The sequence below is a fragment of the Vulpes vulpes genome, chromosome 15 (assembly GCF_048418805.1).
Source record: "Vulpes vulpes isolate BD-2025 chromosome 15, VulVul3, whole genome shotgun sequence".
In the NCBI taxonomy this organism is placed as follows: domain Eukaryota; kingdom Metazoa; phylum Chordata; class Mammalia; order Carnivora; family Canidae; genus Vulpes; species Vulpes vulpes.
This window is the reverse complement of record NC_132794.1, coordinates 76885823-76903858: the sequence shown is the minus strand read 5'-3', so window position 1 is coordinate 76903858 and position 18036 is coordinate 76885823. Positions and strand designations below refer to the sequence as shown.

At 57.5% G+C, this 18036-nt stretch overlaps 1 protein-coding gene across 26 annotated transcripts in view; it reads right to left on the bottom strand.

Annotated features, from left to right (window-relative positions):
• Positions 1–3174: 3174 nt before the first annotated feature.
• The window catches only part of SCAPER (S-phase cyclin A associated protein in the ER), a 420028-nt gene continuing 405166 nt past the window's right edge, over positions 3175–18036 (bottom strand). For 22 of the 26 annotated variants that reach the window (XM_072739204.1, XM_072739209.1, XM_072739199.1 and 19 more), the window contains 3 exons: positions 8424–8615; positions 5902–5953; positions 3175–3471 (listed from right to left, as the gene is read on the bottom strand). In XM_072739204.1, the coding sequence (XP_072595305.1) occupies positions 3368–3471; positions 5902–5953; positions 8424–8615 (348 nt within the window). In that variant the 3' untranslated portion in view covers positions 3175–3367. The remainder of the gene's footprint in view (positions 3472–5901; positions 5954–8423; positions 8616–18036) is intronic. The other 4 variants (XM_072739212.1, XM_072739196.1, XM_072739198.1 and 1 more) reach the window with 1 other exon arrangement.

Sequence of the window (18036 nt, the reverse complement as noted above, 5' to 3'; positions counted from 1 at the left end):
GGGCGCGGTGCAGGGTCTGGGGGTGAGCGCGGGGGGCCGGTGCACGTGGGGTGAGCGCGGTGCAGGCTCCCCAGGGGTGAGCGCGGTGCAGGGTCCGGGGGTGAGCGCGGTGCAGGGTCCCGGGGGTGAGTGCGGGGCTGGTGCACCTGGGGTGAGCGCGGTGCAGAGTCCAGGGGTGAGCGCGGTGCAGGGTCCAGGGGTGAGTGCGGTGCAGGGTCCTGGGGGTGAGCGCGGTGCAGGGTCCCGGGGGTGAGTGCGGGGCTGGTGCACCTGGGGTGAGCGCGGTGCAGAGTCCAGGGGTGAGCGCGGTGCAGGGTCCAGGGGTGAGCGCGGTGCAGGGTCCTGGGGGTGAGCACGGTGCAGGGTCCTGGGGGTGAGCGCGGTGCAGGGTCCCGGGGGTGAGCATGGTGCAGGGTCCCGGGGGTGAGTGAGGGGCTGGTGCACCTGGGGTGAGCGCGGTGCAGAGTCCAGGGGTGAGCGCGGTGCAGGGTCCAGGGGTGAGCGCGGTGCAGGGTCCTGGGGGTGAGCGCGGTGCAGGGTCCCGGGGGTGAGCGCGGTGCAGGGTCCCGGGGGTGAGCGCGGTGCAGGGTCCCGGGGGTGAGTGCGGGGCTGGTGCACCTGGGGTGAGCGCGGTGCGGGGTTCCGAGGTGAGCGCGGTGCAGGGTCCGGAGGTGAGCATGGTGCAGGGTCCCGGGGGTGAGTGCGGGGCTGGTGCACCTGGGGCTCCCTGCGGCTGGGGCTGGGCTGGGGCCGTGCGCTGCCCCCCACCTTACCCTCCCCGCCGCCCCCTCCTGTGTCCACTGGGCCCAGTGATCGGGGCAGGTGTGGGCCCCTCGCTGCTGCAGCCGGAGACCCACGAGGCTGCCCGATTCCCTGGGCTTCACTGCCGCCCCTGCCCCACCCCCGGTGCTCCCAGGCCCCCCTGATCCCCGTGGCCCTGGGCACTGGTCCCGGTCCCGCCGTCTAGACGGCGGCGGCCCCTTATCTGCGCCCGGCATCACCTGCGGGCGACCCCCCAGCCCGGCCACGGCCGCCGGAACGTCCACCCGGAACCAGCCTGGCGTGTCCTCGGTTTATTTTCTTTCCAGGCCCGAAGCGCGGGGCGGGGGCGCCGGGTCACCCGGTGTGTCATTTCAAACCGCTGCCACTCGCCGTCTTGAAACCCGGCTTTAGTGGTGGCAGGAAATGAGCAGGAGACTCTGCCTGGCGGGCAGCACGGGCTCAGCACACACTTGACCCCGTGGCCGCCGCCGTCAGACTCGGAGCCGCCACCGTCGGACCGGGCACCTGGAGGACGGGCTGCCAACCGTTGAGGAGGCGGGAGGTGGGGACCAAGCGAATCTGGTTTTCGCTGCCTCAGAGTCTAGGCGATGCTCACACGAAATTCGTAGAGAACGTTTCGTTTTTCCGGGGTTTAGGGCACGGCGCTGCGAAGCTGGAGATGAGGGAAGAGCTCTGCAGACTTAATGAGGACCAGCTTGACCCCTCGAGCGCCTGCAAACGGTTCTAATAACCCGGGTTAGGCTCCTTGCGGCGTTGCCCCCTCCACTGGGACCCGTCCCTCTCCCCAAGGGAGGCCTGGGCGTTTCTTCCCACCTCCGCGGCCGCGGGCGAGGCTCCGCTTCCAAGAAACCTTACTTTCGGTAACTTTCGATCAACCCCAAACACTGGGCTTTGTCATGTTAATGAAACAACAGGTTTTCGAGAAAAGAATTTTGCTCCTGTTTGTCGTTAATGAGCTTTGAGCGTCTGCTTTCGGCCGAGCCGAGCGTGGGATTTGCTCCGAGTGGAGGCATCTGCGTGTCTGGTTACAGGCGGCTCTTGTTCTGGGGTCAAATGTCTAATTTCTCTTTTGACGTTTGTGTGACGGTGCGGACTTTGAGTGTTGGGAAACGACCGGGGTGACGTGGTCCCTGTGCATGAGGGTGCCCGGGCCTGTGTTGCTGCGAAGCCCCCACGAGCGCCTGTCCTGCTGCCGCGCCCGGGGTGACCGTGTCCCGCGGGGTCCTGGGGGAGGCCTTGGCTCCCAAGCCCTAGTGCGATGGTCGCTGTCCCCGAAGCGTCAGGCCCGCCTTGGGTGGTTGTGATGATGAACACCGGGTCGCGGTTCCCGGGTCATCTCTAAACACGGGGGTCACACGGTTGGGATTTCCTCGGGAATCAGATCAGGTGCAGCAGTTGGGAGTGTTGCGTGTCGTGCTCTACGGGACTTTCCAGGCGAGACCCCGGGTGTGCAGAAGGGGCCGTGGGCGGAGATGGGGGTCACTTAACCAGATCTGCTCTGGGGGGTGGTTTTCCCCGAAGACTCATCTGGTCGTGGCCAGAGCCCCGCGTGGTCGGGGCGGGGGGGCTTCCCGGTGGAGGCTTCGGGGCCGTCGGGCTCCGGGTTCGTGTGGGGGCCGCGCTCGGCCGAGCCCTGGGGCTTGTCCCCGACGGACTCGGCGACCCGGGCGCTGGCGGAGTCGGCCTTGGGCTGGGCGGCGGGGCCCGGGGCGGGGGGGGGGGGGGGGGGGTCCTGGGGTCCGGGGGGGGGCGGGGGCTGCGTCCGGTCGAGGCTGTGCGGAGGCCTCGAGGCTCTGAAGTGTGGGCGTGGGTGACCCGAGGTGGCCGGTCCTCCCCGCAGTCGGGCCGGAGGGGCGGGCCCGGGGGGCGGGGACCGGGCGGGAGCGAGGCCCCGCGGCCGGGGGGTCGGCAGGTCGGGGCGGGGCGCTGCGCTCTCCGGGCACCGGCTGCTCTGCGGCCGCCCCGCCTCCACCGCAGGCGCCGCCCCCCCCTCCCCTCCCCGCCCCCCGCGCCCCCTCCCCCCCTCCCGGCCCTAAGGATGCTCCGCGGGCGGCGGGGCGCTGTTGTCCCGGGGGCGGGCGCGAGCCCCGAGCCCCCCTGCCCCCGCCCCCCCCCCCCGCCCCCCCGCCCTGTCCCCCAGCCCCGGGCCGCGGAAGAGCCCGGCGGCCGTCCTGGAGGAGGCGCCCCGCCGCCCGAGCGCAGCCCCGCGTCCGCCCCGCGAGGCCGGTTCCCCCCCCCCCCCCCCCCCCCCCCCCGCCCCGTCTCTGCCCCGCGGCCCGGGGCGGGGGGGGGGGGGGGGGCGAGCTCCTGCGCGGACCCCGGGGACGCAGGTGCGCCCCGACCCCGCCCGCCCCGGCCCTCGGGCCGCCTCCGTAAGAAGAGCCACCGACGCAAAGACAATAAGTTACTTTATTACAAGAACGACACAGACTCAATTTAGTCTAACTTCACCCACATCACAAGCGCCGAGCGCGCCCTGGGGACGGCGGCTCCAGAGCCCAAGCGCCGAGGAGGGAGCCGGGCTCAGGCCTTGGTCCCAACAGTCAGGACCTCCGCGGGCGCCGGGCGGGGCCAACCAGGACATTCATTTTTTGTCTTCTTTTAAAAAGAACTGTCGCGCTTCTTCCCAGGCCTCCTGGGGAAACCTGTTGGCCAGCTCAAGATAGTCTTGGGAACCGAGGGATTTGCCTGCGAGAGAGAGAGAGAGAGAGAGAGAGAGAGAGAGAGAGAGAGAGAGAGAGAGAGAAAAGTTAGATTCTTTGAAGTTTAAGCAATTGAAATTATTTCGATATCGGACTACAAAACAGGGGCGTGCACTTCAAATAAACCATAATGCACGTTTATATAAAGGTGACCCCCATCCACCTACATTCACCCGTAGCATTATATATATATATATTTTTTAATATTTTATTTATTTATTCATTGGGACACAGAGAGAGAGGCAGAGACACAGGCAGAGGGAGAAGCAGGCCCCACGCAGGGAGTCCGACATGGGACTCAATCCCAGGTCTCTGGGATCACGCCCTGGACTGAAGGCAGCACTAAACCGCTGAGCCATCCGGGCTGCCCTATATATATATTTTTAATCACAATTTATTTTGTGCTTCTAACATACTCAGACATTAATGCCTCTGTAAAACATGACCAAAAAGTGTTTTTGGACTCCAGAGTAAGAAAAGGGGAAAATAAGCACAGTGAACAAAGTAAAATGGCATTCATTCAATCCGTAAGACAGCCTTGAAAGGGTAAATATGGAAGATTGATGTCTGTCCTCTAAATCGATCTAATTTGAAATACTTTAAGTATGACTTTTAAAATGCTGAAATCTGGCATTCAGTCATCTAACGAAGCAGAGGGAGCGAGTTTCTTATTACTGATGCAGGCAAAGGAAACCGCCCCGTGGCCTGCAGGGACGGAGCAGCAGGGACGGAGCAGCGGGTGCCCCAACAGCAGGTCCTCCGTCATGGAGAGTGCGCAGCTCACCTGGGCAGTGAACTCAAAAGGCCTTGAAACGTTTTCCCGGGACTCAATCTAAGCAAAAGGGGAACAGATGTCCAAAGCGCAAACTGGCACTTCGTGGGGCGTAGTCATTTCTTTTAAACCAAGTGAGCACATCAGGGGCTGTCACCCAGGAACATGATGATGACCTTTTCTGACAAATGCAGAGAACAGGTCCCCATTTGCCGTTTTGTGCCTTAAGCCCATTGTAACTGGGGAAAGCATGGAAGTCAGAGAAAATGGCCCTTGGAAAAGAAAGTAAGTTGAAACTCCCACAGGCCTCAGCCCACCAAGCAGAGGCAGCTCTTGGGACTCCGCCTGCCAGATTCGAAGCAAATGGTGACTCATCCTTACAGTCAGGAGAAAGGAAGAAAAAAGAATGGCTATGCTTCTTACTGGCAAAAAAAAAAAAAAAAAAAAAAAAAAAAAAAGCCTGCTGTACATTTAAAAATAAATACATTAGAAGACTTTTCAAGGTATTTTCATATATTCAAAATTTAAGACATTGTTTAAGACATAGTAACCATGTATACAGATCTCTCCCACAGAGCCTCCAATAGCCGCTGCTGCTTTTTTTTTTTCTTTTTAAAAAAGGGCTGTGAGTGTGTCAGGACAGACCTGAACTTGCACACTAATTCTGGCTTAGATACAAATGGTACCGACTCTGATGTTGACTGGAACTCCTGAAGACAGGCATAGCTGTCCGTTTACTTCTCCGAATGCCTGAACCAATAAAACATGACATTTTTTTCACGATATTGTTACAGCTTTGTATTCTTTCCTGTGTACTTTTCGACACCTGCCCACTATAGAGAATTAGCGTGTGTGTGTGTATGTGTGTGTGTGTCCATCTGTCCGTCCAGGACGACTCCCCACCCGCCAAGCAAGGGCCACTTGGTGGACGACCTGGGGAAAATCTGTATTAGGGTCTCATTAATCAGAGACGCTGTCCTGACAAAGAGCAACTTGTGCTTCTCAATTACAGCGTGTGTAGAATATTGAAAAGCGTAAAAATGCACTTTAGAATTCTACATCTCCAGCTCTGATCATAGCAAACGCCTCAGCGGGAACACAGCGGGGGCGGGGGGGTGGGGGAAGCTTGTAAATCTTTTGGCCTCTGGGCTCTTGTTAGTCTGATGGCTTTTTCTCCAAGTAAAACAGTTTTACACTTTTAATTTTTAATTAAAAATACCCGAGCACTTGAATTTAGGGGGAAAATATGGGTGACTATTATTAATAACTTTATTCTAAACACAGGGAAGCAAACCGATGTGATTCTAGCGTTTCTGTGAGTAACGAACGTCGGCCAATGTTAATGATCTGCTTATCTCCTGTATTATGAAGTAATTATTCACCATTTATTAGATCTTGCATGAGGTGCATATGAATTACATAAAGATGTTTTGTGCTTTTACTTCCACAGACTTCTCTGTATATTCGGATGCATTTATGCTTGGTGCCAAAATCTGTTTCTTTACTCTTTGAAATACACTCGGTGTGTGGATCTCACATGTCTTAGGTGGGGCGGTAAACGGGTTTCTCTGTGGTCCCAGAGGGCGGAGGAAGAAACACATCTGTCCAGCTGCACACACACATTTCATTTCATGAGAGACGTACCTTTGGGCTGATGGGCCCGGGTGTCTGCTTGACCTGGAGTCTGTACAAAATCCTGTGGGCGACAAGAAAAGGGTCTTTATACCATGCTAGGAACTGAGAACTTCACTGGGGGCGGCGTTAAATGTGCTTCTGAATCCTGAGACAACTATTCTTGCATGAATCCTCTGCAGCCCAAATACCAGAGTGTAAGAAGTCGATGTTCAGCTTCTCTCAATTTAAATCAAATACCGACAACGCACATGTTGCTCCGATCAGCAGGGGCCACGGTGCCATCTCCTGCAGGGACTACGACTTTATCTCCGCTAAGAAACTGAAGGCTTTCGCCGGATTTATTATTCTAAAATGCTGACAGACTGTTCACGCTCTTAAAAAAAGTGTTAACTCCTAAAGCCCTGATGTGTTCTGCAGCTACATCTTAAAGTCCAGTGATTTTGCTTTTAGATGGGAAGGGGAAAACGTCGTACATAATATCTAACTTCTCAGAAACTTCGGACAAACCACCGGCTCCTGTTTTTACCATCATTTTCTAGTGACTGTCAACAATCTAACACATAGGGACCTCAGAACCCTTCTATAAACTAAAATCTTACATCCATTCCTCTGATGATAATTACTTCTAGAACAGAAAACTTGATTCAATTTCTCTAAGATGCTAAGAAATTTCTGTGACCTTTACGAAATGGATGCGTCCACGTGTAAGCTGAACGTGTTGTATTGACATGAAGTCACATTTAAAGAGCCAGAAATACTTTCGGGTGAACCAGAGACGAAAACCAGTCATTCGTATGTTCTTTACTTTAGATTCCGACATCGTTTGTATTTTTGTGGACTTTTTTCCAAGCAGTTGGAAATGCGGGGGACTAAGCTGGCACAGAGGCCGGATCGTCGTGGTCGACTGTCACGGCCCTGGCTGAGGCCCCCGTGCGCACAGCACGCCCGGCCTGGCCGCGTCCTCCCGCCTGCCTTTGCTCCACGGCACTGAGCCTCCGACCCGCTATCTGTCTGACTCCCCCCACTTTAAGGAAAGATGTATGGGGGCAGGGCCTTCTGTCTGCTTCTTCACAGCTGTGCCCGGTGCCCGGGAAGTGCCGGTACGCCAGGTGCACTAGAAAATTACCTGTTGAATAAGAGAATGAATTTTAAGGTCACAATCTTAAAAGTCCTCTATACTGTATTTTGTTTATTTTTTAATCCCAAGGCTTTGAGAATATATGAAAATTCTTAAATGGTGACATGACAGTCACGTAAGACTTTTTTAAGATTTTAATTTAAGCATAAGGTGTTTTTTGGAAAATCCACACCCTACCGATGGGTCTAAAGATGTTCGAAAAAATTTCTGGAAAATAGAACCCAGACTCAAAGAAAATAACTAAGGTGAAAGTAAACATTTCTAAACACAACTGACCTGGCCGTGTTTCTTAACCGGCCGTCTCATGTCTCATGGAGGGTGGCCTAAGACGCGGAAGCCAGTAACCGCCGTCCGCGACAAGGGAAGCTGGGGTCTGCAGCTGCCCCAACCGGCCAGGCAGGATCACATCCCTTCGGCAATGACGTACGTGTATCAGCCCCAACAGGAGCAGCTCTAACAGAGCTCTGCTTTCTGTTCCATCGTCATGGACGGAAAACATTGCCAATCACACGTACGTCATGGAACAAAAGCACACTGGTTTTTAGGGCAAAACATTTCAAAGAAAACGGAAGATTTTCAGCAAATAATGATCCACAGGGACAGAAAAAAATAACAGGATTAGCTATTAGCAAACAGTAAAAAACAGCTAACCTGATTTTCTATTGTCACTTGACTGAATTACCGTAGATGTGGAAACACTGCTCTCTTTTGCTGTGGCTCGGACCCTGGTCCCGGCCCCACTGACCCTGGTCCTGGCCCCCCGACCCTGGTCCTGGCTCCACTGACCCTGGTCCCGGCCCCACTGACTCTGGTCCCGGCCCTCCTGACCCTGGTCCCAGCCCTCCTGACCCTGGTCCCGGCCCCACTGACCCTGGTCCTGGCCCCCCTGACCCAGGTCCCGGCCCTACAGAACCTAACTGGATCAGAAGCACAGAAGGCCGTTCTTACGAGTGTGAGATCTTTATAGAAAGTAATACCAGGATTTTATCACTGCCGCACACGTGTGTATGAATCACACTTCTCTAAAAGCTTACAAATCAACTGAAGCTTTAACTGCTCTTCCTCGGCAGCCCTCTGTCCTCTATTCCCTCCGCCAGACCAACAGCTACATGGACGTGAGCGCTGCCGCCTTGACAAAGTCCAGCCTCCTTTCTTAAAAATGTTTCCTTGGTGTGGATCTGCCACTTCAGTAACTGGAAAAACGTCCCTTCCTTGGAATCCTCCAAGGACTCGTCGCACGGCGCTCCAACCTCGCTTCACTATCCTGATGCTTTAGGAATTAATTTCTAAGCACAGAAACCCGTGGGCAACCTCCAGGAGCATGTGGCGGGTGCGGGTCCACAGCCGGTGGGCGTGCAGCGCGCGTGAGGCTGGAGCCAGCCGCGGGAGGTACCTGAACGAACGTGGCCAGCAGCACGCAGCTCATCTCCTGCTCCAGGATGGTCCTGTTGTGGCGGTTGTTGAAGCAGGCGGCCAGCAGCGAGGGGAACAGCACCTTGGTCAGCCGGGGCTCGCTGAAGTACTGGAAGGGCAGCTGGCAGAGCTTCTGCAGCACCGTCGGGTGGCGGCCGGACTGCACGACCACCTGAGGCAGAGGGCCCGGGTCAGCGGCCGCCCCGCACCCCCGCTCCCCCGCCACCCCGCCGCCCGGCCGCAACCCCGAGGGCTGCAGCAGGAGGAAGGACACTGCTCCGTGGCGTCCGAGAGCAATGCAAAAGGCAGGATCTTGCCTCCTGACTTACGGGAAGGGTCCCTGAAGGTCTGCGGCCATTCATCCCCCACGACAAGGCGCAGGGCTGCCACGGAGAGGGGACGCCGGGACGGTCCTAGCCCCTTTAACAAGCAGCCCCATCCCCTGAAGCCGCGGAGCTGCTCGGCAGAGAGATGCCCTCTGCTAGGGCTCTGCTCTGCATCCGGGCCCGTGGCCCCCGATCCGGCTGGGGCAGGGCTGGGGTAGAGGCCGGGGTCTGAGCCTACAGTCCCCCTGACCCTGCTGGGGCAGAGCTGGGGTACAGGCCGGGGTCCACAGCCCCCCCCCAACCCGGCTGGGGCAGGCCTGGGGTAGAGGCCGGGTAGGCGGTGCATCCAGTACGCAGATGAGGCCTTGGGGAGAAAAGGGGACTGCGAGGGGAGGGGAGCTTCCACAAAGCACAGGCTTCCGGGCCCCTTCCTGAGCCGTGCTCCTTATCTCCGTTTCCATCAGTGCCACCGAGTCTAAAAGGAGAATTGTTTAGATAAACGAGACGGGGCTCGGAGCAGGCTGGGTTCACCACTGTGCACACTGGAGGGACGGAGCGATGCAATCAATAGGCTTGCAGGGAGTCCTCCTCATCTCCCCCTGGCCCACACCACAGACTAGGGGAGGTCAAGTGAGATCTCTTCCAAGTAAACCCTGATCGGGCGGTGCCGTTGCTCACATGGAAGAGCCCGGTGACCCAGGGCCCACGTCTCGGCATAGAGGGAGGGCACAGAGAGTCAGGACACCGTGAAATCCGAGGTCAGGGCTGCAAGTTGCACTTGGAAAAACATGATTTTGCAGGTACGTACCCAGACAGGCTTACATTCAAATTAAGACCAGAAGGGACAGAACGAAACAGCAGAGGCAGAGAAACATAAATTACAGGGATTTACAAGTTTTCAAAGTACTTTTAACAATACTTTAAGAACATACTCTCGGATGATAATGCAGTTGGGTTTAAGAACAAAATCAACAAAGTAATAGTTCACATATTTTAGCTCAATAGCTAAAATGACATAAAAAATCTTCAGAGAATGTTGACAGGGACTTGTTAATACCTTCAAATCCAGCAGGAATTTTAAAGACGCAGAGTGTGACCATTCAGCACATGGCTACGTGCTGCCGTTTCCGACACCGGGTGAGAAAAATCTGTCCCGTCATATATTTGATTGATAAAGCATTTACTTCAATTTTTAATTATTAGCTACAAATGCTGTAGCGGAGCCAAATGACCAGCCCTCCAGAGTTTATAATGGTACCATTACTACGAGTCCCTTCACCCCCTCGTCCAAAAATGAAGCAGAAGTTTTTTTCTCTGGAACTTCATTGTTAAAATGCCATTACTGGAAGATTCACTAATTGAACGGATATTCAACTGCCCAGTGTGGCTGGCACAGGCGCAGTGCTAACGCCGCCTCCCGGATCCTGGTTAACGAGGACTGCTCCGCGCCCTGACCCCGCTGGGGGACAAGAGCCCCTCCCGAGCGCACCTGCCTAGCAGCTGCCCCATGAGGATGCAACTCCAGGGAGGTCAGCAAACGTGCAGTGAGGTTAGGGGTTAGAGCCCACCACTGCCGGACACCGACGCCTGCACCCAGGGGCCCACCCGGGACACAACGTAGTCGGGCCCTGGGGAAGGGTCTTGGGGTGGTTGGAGCCGCCCCTCTGCCCCCCGCTAGGCTGAGCCAGGGCGTTCATGTCCTTTGAACCGCATCTCAGGCACTGCAGGGAGAAGGCACCAGGAGCGCTGGGAGTGGGCCAAGCTGCGGCGCTGGGACCGGGCGGGCGAGACCCCTCCGGGTAATGCGGGGGGCTGTGGTCCACGGGGGCCTCCAGCAGTCAAGGGGCACAGCTGCGTGGTCGGCTGCACGGGGCCGAGGGGCAGGGAAGCAAGGCTGGGGCGCAGAGGGGTGACCCTGGGTGCAGCTTGGGCACCAGGCCAGTTCCTGAGGCTCCGGGCAGGTCGGGGCCTTCGGGCAGGGCTCGGGTCCACTCATCCAGGCGCTTCCAGGCCCCGGGGCGGTCAAGTGTCACTGTGACCTGCTCCAGCCTTCTGGAGTCAGTGGACAGTCACCACGGAATACCAACGTCTTGGTGAATGAACGAAATGGAAGTCGTTAAAAAAAAAAAAAGCAGATTTACAATGACATTTCCTCTGTCGGTCTTCCCGATGGAGCCGCAACTAAGTCAGCAACCTGGTCCGTCCTGTTCTCTCGACAAGCGCTGGCTGCTAAGTCCCAACGTGAGCAGCACCCCGAGCCCGCCCTGCGTTCCAGAGGGCCTGCCCCAGGGTTCCTCCCCACACCAGCGCCCCCGGGGGGGTGGGCGTCTGCTGCAGACTTCCTCAGGGTCACCATCCAGGCAGACATCAAGCGGGGGCCGCAGGGTTCCACAGGGGTGAGCAAAGCCCTCCCCAAGACGCAGAGCAGGCCTCCAGGGAAACAAGGGAATTCCCAGCAACGTTCAGATCAAAACAAACTAAAGCTGAACTTTCCACCTGCTCTGAGGTGCGATCTTAGAGCAGGTTCTAACTAAAGAGCCAGGAGAGCCCGGCTCCCGCCTTTACTCCAGCCACCGACTCGTTGCACGGCCCTGGGAAAGTGGTTCAGTGTCTCTGGGTCTCAAGGTGGAAAGAATCTTTTAGGAGGTGCACACACGCCCCTCCTACGTGAGTAGCTCAGTCCTCACAGAGTGAACCTACCTGCGTCACCAGAACCAGATGAAGAAAGAGAACACGGCCGAGGGTGTCGGATCTTTAAATATGCTCCTTCTCACTCAAAATGAGCCCCACATTTTGAATTTAGGACAAATCGTACAGAACCTATTCGACTGTGCTCCCCCTTGTGACCGATCAATAGTTCCGGGAAGGGGGTCACGGGCAGAGGCCGGGATGGCGGGATGCGGGCGTCGGGCCTCCAGCGAGTGGTGGCGGCGGCAGCAGCAAACTTTTGTAGAGGAACCTGGAGAAGACACGGCCGTGGAGGTTCGTCCACCTGCGACCTCTGCCCGCCCACCAGCGCCGAGCCTTCTGCTCCCCACGAGTACAAAGCATCGGGGAGCGGAGCTCGGCGTGGACGGGAGCCGGCGGCTCTAGCGTCCTTGACTCCTCCGGAGCATGTCGGGTGCCGCTGGCTCCGGGACACGGAGAGTCCGGGCTGGTGCTCTCGGGAGATGCGTGTGCACACGAGGGGCAATACGAGGACGCTGGGTCGTCAGACAGGAAAGACAAAGTACTGGGGGCCCTGGGAGGGAAAGAGGACCCCCTAGGGGGAGGGGGGCCACTCTGAGAAGGGGGCGGGGAGGGGCTGTGGGTGGGGAGAGGCTCCCAGACTCAGGCACCCACCCGGGTGAGTCCCTCAGGCTGCCGAACAAGATACCAGAGACCAGGGGCTGAAGCAACGGAAATTTATTTCCTCAGGGCTCCAGAGTCGAAGTCTGGGAGCCGCGTGCAGCAGCGCTGGTGGGCGCCCCCCTGGTGTGCACTCCTACGCCCCTGCAGTCCTCCCCCGGCGCGTGCACCCTGCGCGCTCCCCTCCTTGCCTTACGGGGCCACCGATGCTCTCCTGTGAACACCACAGCCTTGTGTCCTCATTTAACCAGAAGTAGCTCTTAAGAGCCCTCTCGCCCAGTACAGTCACCTTGGGGGTTAAGGTACAAAATGTGAATTTTGGGGGACACAGCTCAGCCCGCACCACGGCCCGGATTCCTCACTGCCCGTGGCCAGAATGATGCCGGCACTAACCGGGTGCATCTGAGAGCTGATCCGGTCAACCGGCCCTGTGCTGTCATAAACCGGGAGTCCACAGGCTCCAGGCTGCCTGCTGTTGGGCGGCCCTGGGCTCTAAGGCGGCTCCGGTCAGTTAGCCGAGTTGAACCTCAGGGTCCCTTCCAGAAAATACAGATACTCTGCACAGCAAAGGAAACAACAGAACTAGAAGACCACCTACCGAATGGGAGAACATATTTTGCAAATGACACACGGGGTTAGTATCCGCAAGGTCTAAGGACCTGACGGGGCACCCGGGTGGCACGGTTAGGCCTCTGACCCTTGACCTCTCAGGTCACGACAGCAGGTGTTGAGACTGAGTTCCACTTCGGGCTCCTGGCTGGGCGCGGAGCCTGTTTAAGATTCTCTCTGCCTCTGCCTCTGCCCCTCCCCTCCACCCCCGTGTGCACGTGTGCTCTCTCTCTAAAAAAAAAAAAAAAAACCCAAACCAAAAAAAAAAAAAAACTTATATATAATTCAACACCCAAAAATCAAATAATCCAATTAAAAATGGGCAGAAGACATGAACAGATATTTCTGCAAAGAAGACATGCGATGGCCAACAGACGGCACAGGAACAGATGCTCAGCACCAGTCAGGGAAACACAACTTGAAGCCACAAAGAGATCACCTCACACCTGTCAAAATGACTAAGAAACACGAGAAATAACAAGTGTGGGCAGGGGGAGCCCTCCTACCCTGCTGATGGGAACGCCAGCTGAGCAGCCACTCTGGAAAACACCGTGAGGTTCCTCAAATTACCATCGGTCCAGTGATTCCACCAGTGGGCGTTCACCCAAAGAGGACAAAACACTCATTCAAGAAGATAAATGCAACCGCACGTTTATCGCGGCGTCATTCACCACGGCCAGCTGAGGGAGGCAGCCCCGCGTCCACGGATGGGCGGGCAGAGGAGGAGACCCCCCAGGAGCAGCAGCCACAGAGGGAGTGAAGCCTTGCCGTTGGCAGTGACGTGGATGGATCCAGAGGATGTGACACTAAGGGAAAGGAGCCCGTCACAGGGGCACCGGTGGCCAGTCGGGTAAGTGGCCGGGTCTTGATTTTGTCCCGGGTCATGATCCCGGGTCCTGGGATGGGGCCCGTGTCCGGCTCTGGGCTCAGCACCCTTTCCCCACCCACCTGCTCTCTCTCTCTCTCTCTTTCTCAAATAAATGAATCTTTAAAAAAATCATTAAAGAAACCAGAGAAAGACAAATACCACATGATTGAACTCCTCTGTGGAATTTAAGAAAGAAAACAAATGACCAAAGAAAAAAACGACAAACCAAAACCGGGCTCCCAACTATAGAGAATAAACTGTTACCAGAGGGGGGGGCGGGTGGGCGACGGGTGTACGGGGGCACCAGGGGGCCTTGCCGGCCGAGCCCGCGGGGCCCACAGCCTGCTGGACGCCGTGCGCCGGCTGCACTCAGCTGAGGGGAAAAGAGGACGGACGCGGCCTTCAGGGCTGGGAGGACGAGCGAGTGGGACGCGGCCCGGGGCCTTGCTGTGGACGCCAGCAGCACCGGGGCAGGGGTGCGCGGCCCGAGGTTCCTGTGGGGGGGTCTGCCTTCCATGTGCCCCCAGCACCAGGAGTCCCCTCTGGGGGCGAGGCCTGACTGGGGCCGTCCCTCGTCCCACCCCGTGTCCCCACAAGGGCCGCGCTCCTAACCGAGGTGGTGGTGGTTCCCGCAGCACAGGCCCCGATCCCGGCGGCTGCTCCTCAGCGAGCCTCGCTGCCCGGAGCCGTGGTGGCCTGGCCCTGCTGGCCTGGGCCGAGCTACGCGGACAGAGCGGGGCCAGTCAGGGGCCTGCTGGGGTGCCAGCCAGGGGCCAGCCAGGGGCCAGCCAAGGACCAGCCAGAGTGCCAACTGGGGCCAGCCGGGGGCCAGCTGCTGGGGGCAGGGCCTCTGCGGGGAGGGGGGCCGAGGCCGAGGCCGGGCTTCGGGGAAGGGCGATGGAGGAGAGGAGGAGGGACCAGCGCTCCCGAGGACCTAGGCCCCCAGGCCGGCGTCCCCGGAACAGCCCCGCCAGCACCGTGCTCCAGGCTACAGCCTCCTCCCCCTCTTCCACGGGGTCTTCCTCGGAGAAGAGCTACCTTTCCACGAGGCATGTTCTAGATTCCCTTCGGGCGCGTCCCGGGCACTAGGAGGTTGGGCTAGACTATCCGAGACCCTCGGGCAGCCCCAGAAGTCACGGGCCCGTACCGTCAGGGACCGTACCCAGGAGCGCTGCTGCGCGTCATGTCGCAGAAGGGACCCTGTCTCAGGAGCACAGACAAGTCCTCGGAAACAAGACAGCCTCGTCCCATCGTCGTCATCTGAGGGACTTTACTTTGGATTTTCCGCCTCTTTGCTTTACTTGTGTCCCGCCTACCGCTGGTGGGGGGAGGCTGGTCACAGGGGCCCGATTCCGGGGACTCGGAGCAAGTCCTTCTCGGGCAATGAAGGGGGATGGACTGCACGGCCTCCGAAGGCCTGTCAACGGGCAGAAGCGCTACAGCCCTGCGTGGTGGGCACGCGCACGGAGCACCTCATGCTGCCTCGACCTGCGCAGACGTTACATTTAAATTTGGTAAAAAAAGAGAGAGAGAGAGAGCGAGAATGAGCTTGTATTTTTCTTAAGGATGAATAAGAGTCATCATATAAAACATGCTGCCCGCGGAGTCCCAGCTAGTAGCTGTTCTGATTTTCTAAAGCAGCTTCTTTAAGAAAAGAGAATCTACAGCAACACACACACACACACACACACACACACACACACACACACACACACAAACACACGGTACCACAAGGGCCGCGTCGCTCACAGACCAAAGGACACGCGTGTGCGGGGCGGGAGGCGGCACGCGAGGCCCCGGATAGGCCTTGAAGCACAAGCCCTCGCGGTGGGCCCTGGTGGCTGCTGCGAGAGTGGGCCCGGCCTGGGCGGGTGCGAGGGCCGCGGAGCCGACACGCGGAGCGGGGCCGATGGGTGTTGCGGCCACACCGGGCGGCAGCCGGGGGCTCGGCGCGTTCCCTGCACTGATGCACTTGCCACCACCGGCCCATGACAGTTTTATTTAATCATGAAAATAAGACAGTCCAATCTTTTTGTAGTTGCAGTTTACTGCTTTCCCGAGTGAAATAAATGGTCTCTCCGATTTCTTCTGCTTTCATCTCGCGGCTCTAAGCACAGTAGGATAAGGTTCCAATTAAGGCCCATTAAGTGCTCACATTGATTCATGGGAGCCATTTCCCAGTCTCCCCTCCCAAGGATCCCGTGCACCCCCGAGTTCTCTCCGGTGTGTTTCCAGTTAGCAGCTGCCTGTACAAAGGAGAACTGCTTGGGGTGAGGCCTCCCTCCCTCCTGCTTCCCCAGCCCCAGAAGGCGACTCTCGCTCACGTCCTCGGACAAGCGCGTGCGCGTCACCTGTCAGGAGCTCCGCTGAAGCGGCGAGCCCTGCGGGAGGGGGCCAGAGCGGAGCACCGGGGCGGGGGGGGGGGGCGGCCCAGCCATCCACGGGGGGTCCTCTGTGCTGCTACACCTTTCGGGTCACAGAGGACCCTGAGACGGGGCCACACGGCTCCCTCTGGCTTCCCGGCGGGTGGGCAGACACGCAGACAGCAACAAGGGCCCGTCTAAGGCGACACCAAGTGACAAGGCTCACTGAGGGCACCCCCAGGGCTCCTCCCACCTAAGAGCAGGGAGCCTGGAGGCAGACACTGATGCTTCCAGCAATACCACGGCGCACATCTGTTCTGGCCCAGGGGACGTGCTCACCACGGCGTGCGTGGTCTCGTTGAACTTGCACAACAAAGCCCTCGAGTGTTCCCGGCGGTCTCCCTACTTTATAGACGAGGAAACTGGCACCAGGGAGGTAAGTGGCTCGTCCAGCATCACAGAGCTAGGGAGTGGCATAGCTGGGACCGGAGCTTGCTCCTCTCACCAAGCTACAAACACACGCCGTGGGCACCTCACAGCAGACGCCAGCCCGCAGGCCCCCACAGCCGTCCCATCAGCATCGACGGCCGCTGAAGGTGCGTGCTCCCAAAGGAACTACACGCGAAGGGGTTTAAGAGACATATTTAAAGATGCCCCTAGGAAACAGGTTAAAATGAATGAATGATTTGGTGGTTTGGGAGTCTTTAAGTGTAGATTTTCCTGCAGTGTGTTTTCTCAGAGTGCGACGTACCTGTCAAAAACCTTTTTTTTTTGAAATTTAAATTCATTTGGAAAAAAATAAAATAAAATTTAAATTCAATTTGCCAACATATAGAATAGCACCCAATGTTCATCCCATCAAGTGTGTCAAAAACCTTTTAAAATCTTTTTAATTTGGGGGATCCCTGGGTGGCACAGCGGTTTGGTGCCTGCCTTTGGCCCAGGGCGCGATCCTGGAGACCCGGGATCGAGTCCCGCGTCGGGCTCCCGGCATGGAGCCTGCTTCTCCCTCTGCCTATGTCTCTGCCCCTCTCTCTCTCTCCCTCTCTGTGTGACTATCATAAAAATATATATATATTTTTAATTTTTTAAAAAAGATTTTATTTATTCATGAGACAGAGAGAGAGAGGCAGAGACACAGGCAGAGGGAGAAGCAGGCTCCATGCAGGGAGCCTGACGTGGGACTCGATCCCGGGACCCAGGGTCACGATCTGAGCCAAAGGGAGATGCTCAACCGCCGAGCCACCCAGAAGCCCCAAAAACCTTTTTTTAAAACCAAATCGATAGTCAGAGTAGATCTGCCATGACAATGCCACCAACGTGGTGAGCAAAGACCCCACAGGCACCCGCAGTCCTAGCTGAGCGTCAAATCTGAGGCCTGGGGAGTAAGGACGATACTTCACAACGACCAGGGCCTGGGGCGCTCCCTGCGCTGAAGGCGGGGAGGCAACCTGGAGGACAGGCTGCCCACGTGTGTCGCCCGAGGGAGAAGAGGGCTGGGATGTGACCCCAAATCCACCCTCCAAGCGGTCTCTCACACACCGGTGTTTTCTCAAATACGGGACCTTCCGCATCTTTAAACACGGTAGGTTCCCTTGGGATCTCAGAACTACTGATTCCAGCAAAAATGAAACTAAGGTCTCTTTTAGAACAGATTAGAAGACAACACATGGGGCCAAAGAAATGGCTCATTAGATTTTTAGCTATTCGGTCCAATCCGGAGGGTGAGGAGTGTTGCATCTTTCAAAATCTGGGGCCTTTTAACCTTCTCTGCAGTGTTTTGCCTGAGGAGAGCTGGGTCGTTGCTGCAGCCACTCGTTCATTAAAAAAACCACTGTCAGGTAGTTTAGTAGCAACGTGCAGGGCAACGCAGCAGGCTCTGGGGACAAGGACGTGCTCGCAGGGGCCTCCGTCGGGCGGCGCACGCGGGGGGCGCGGGCAGGGAGGTAGCAAGTGTGCGAGGAAAACCACGCAGGGCGACCGGGAGACAGGAACGACGCGGCTCTTCTGCTGTTCCAGACCCTGTGGTCAGTGGGGCAGGTAGCGGGACGTCTAGGAAAGACTCTGGGAGCCTCTGCG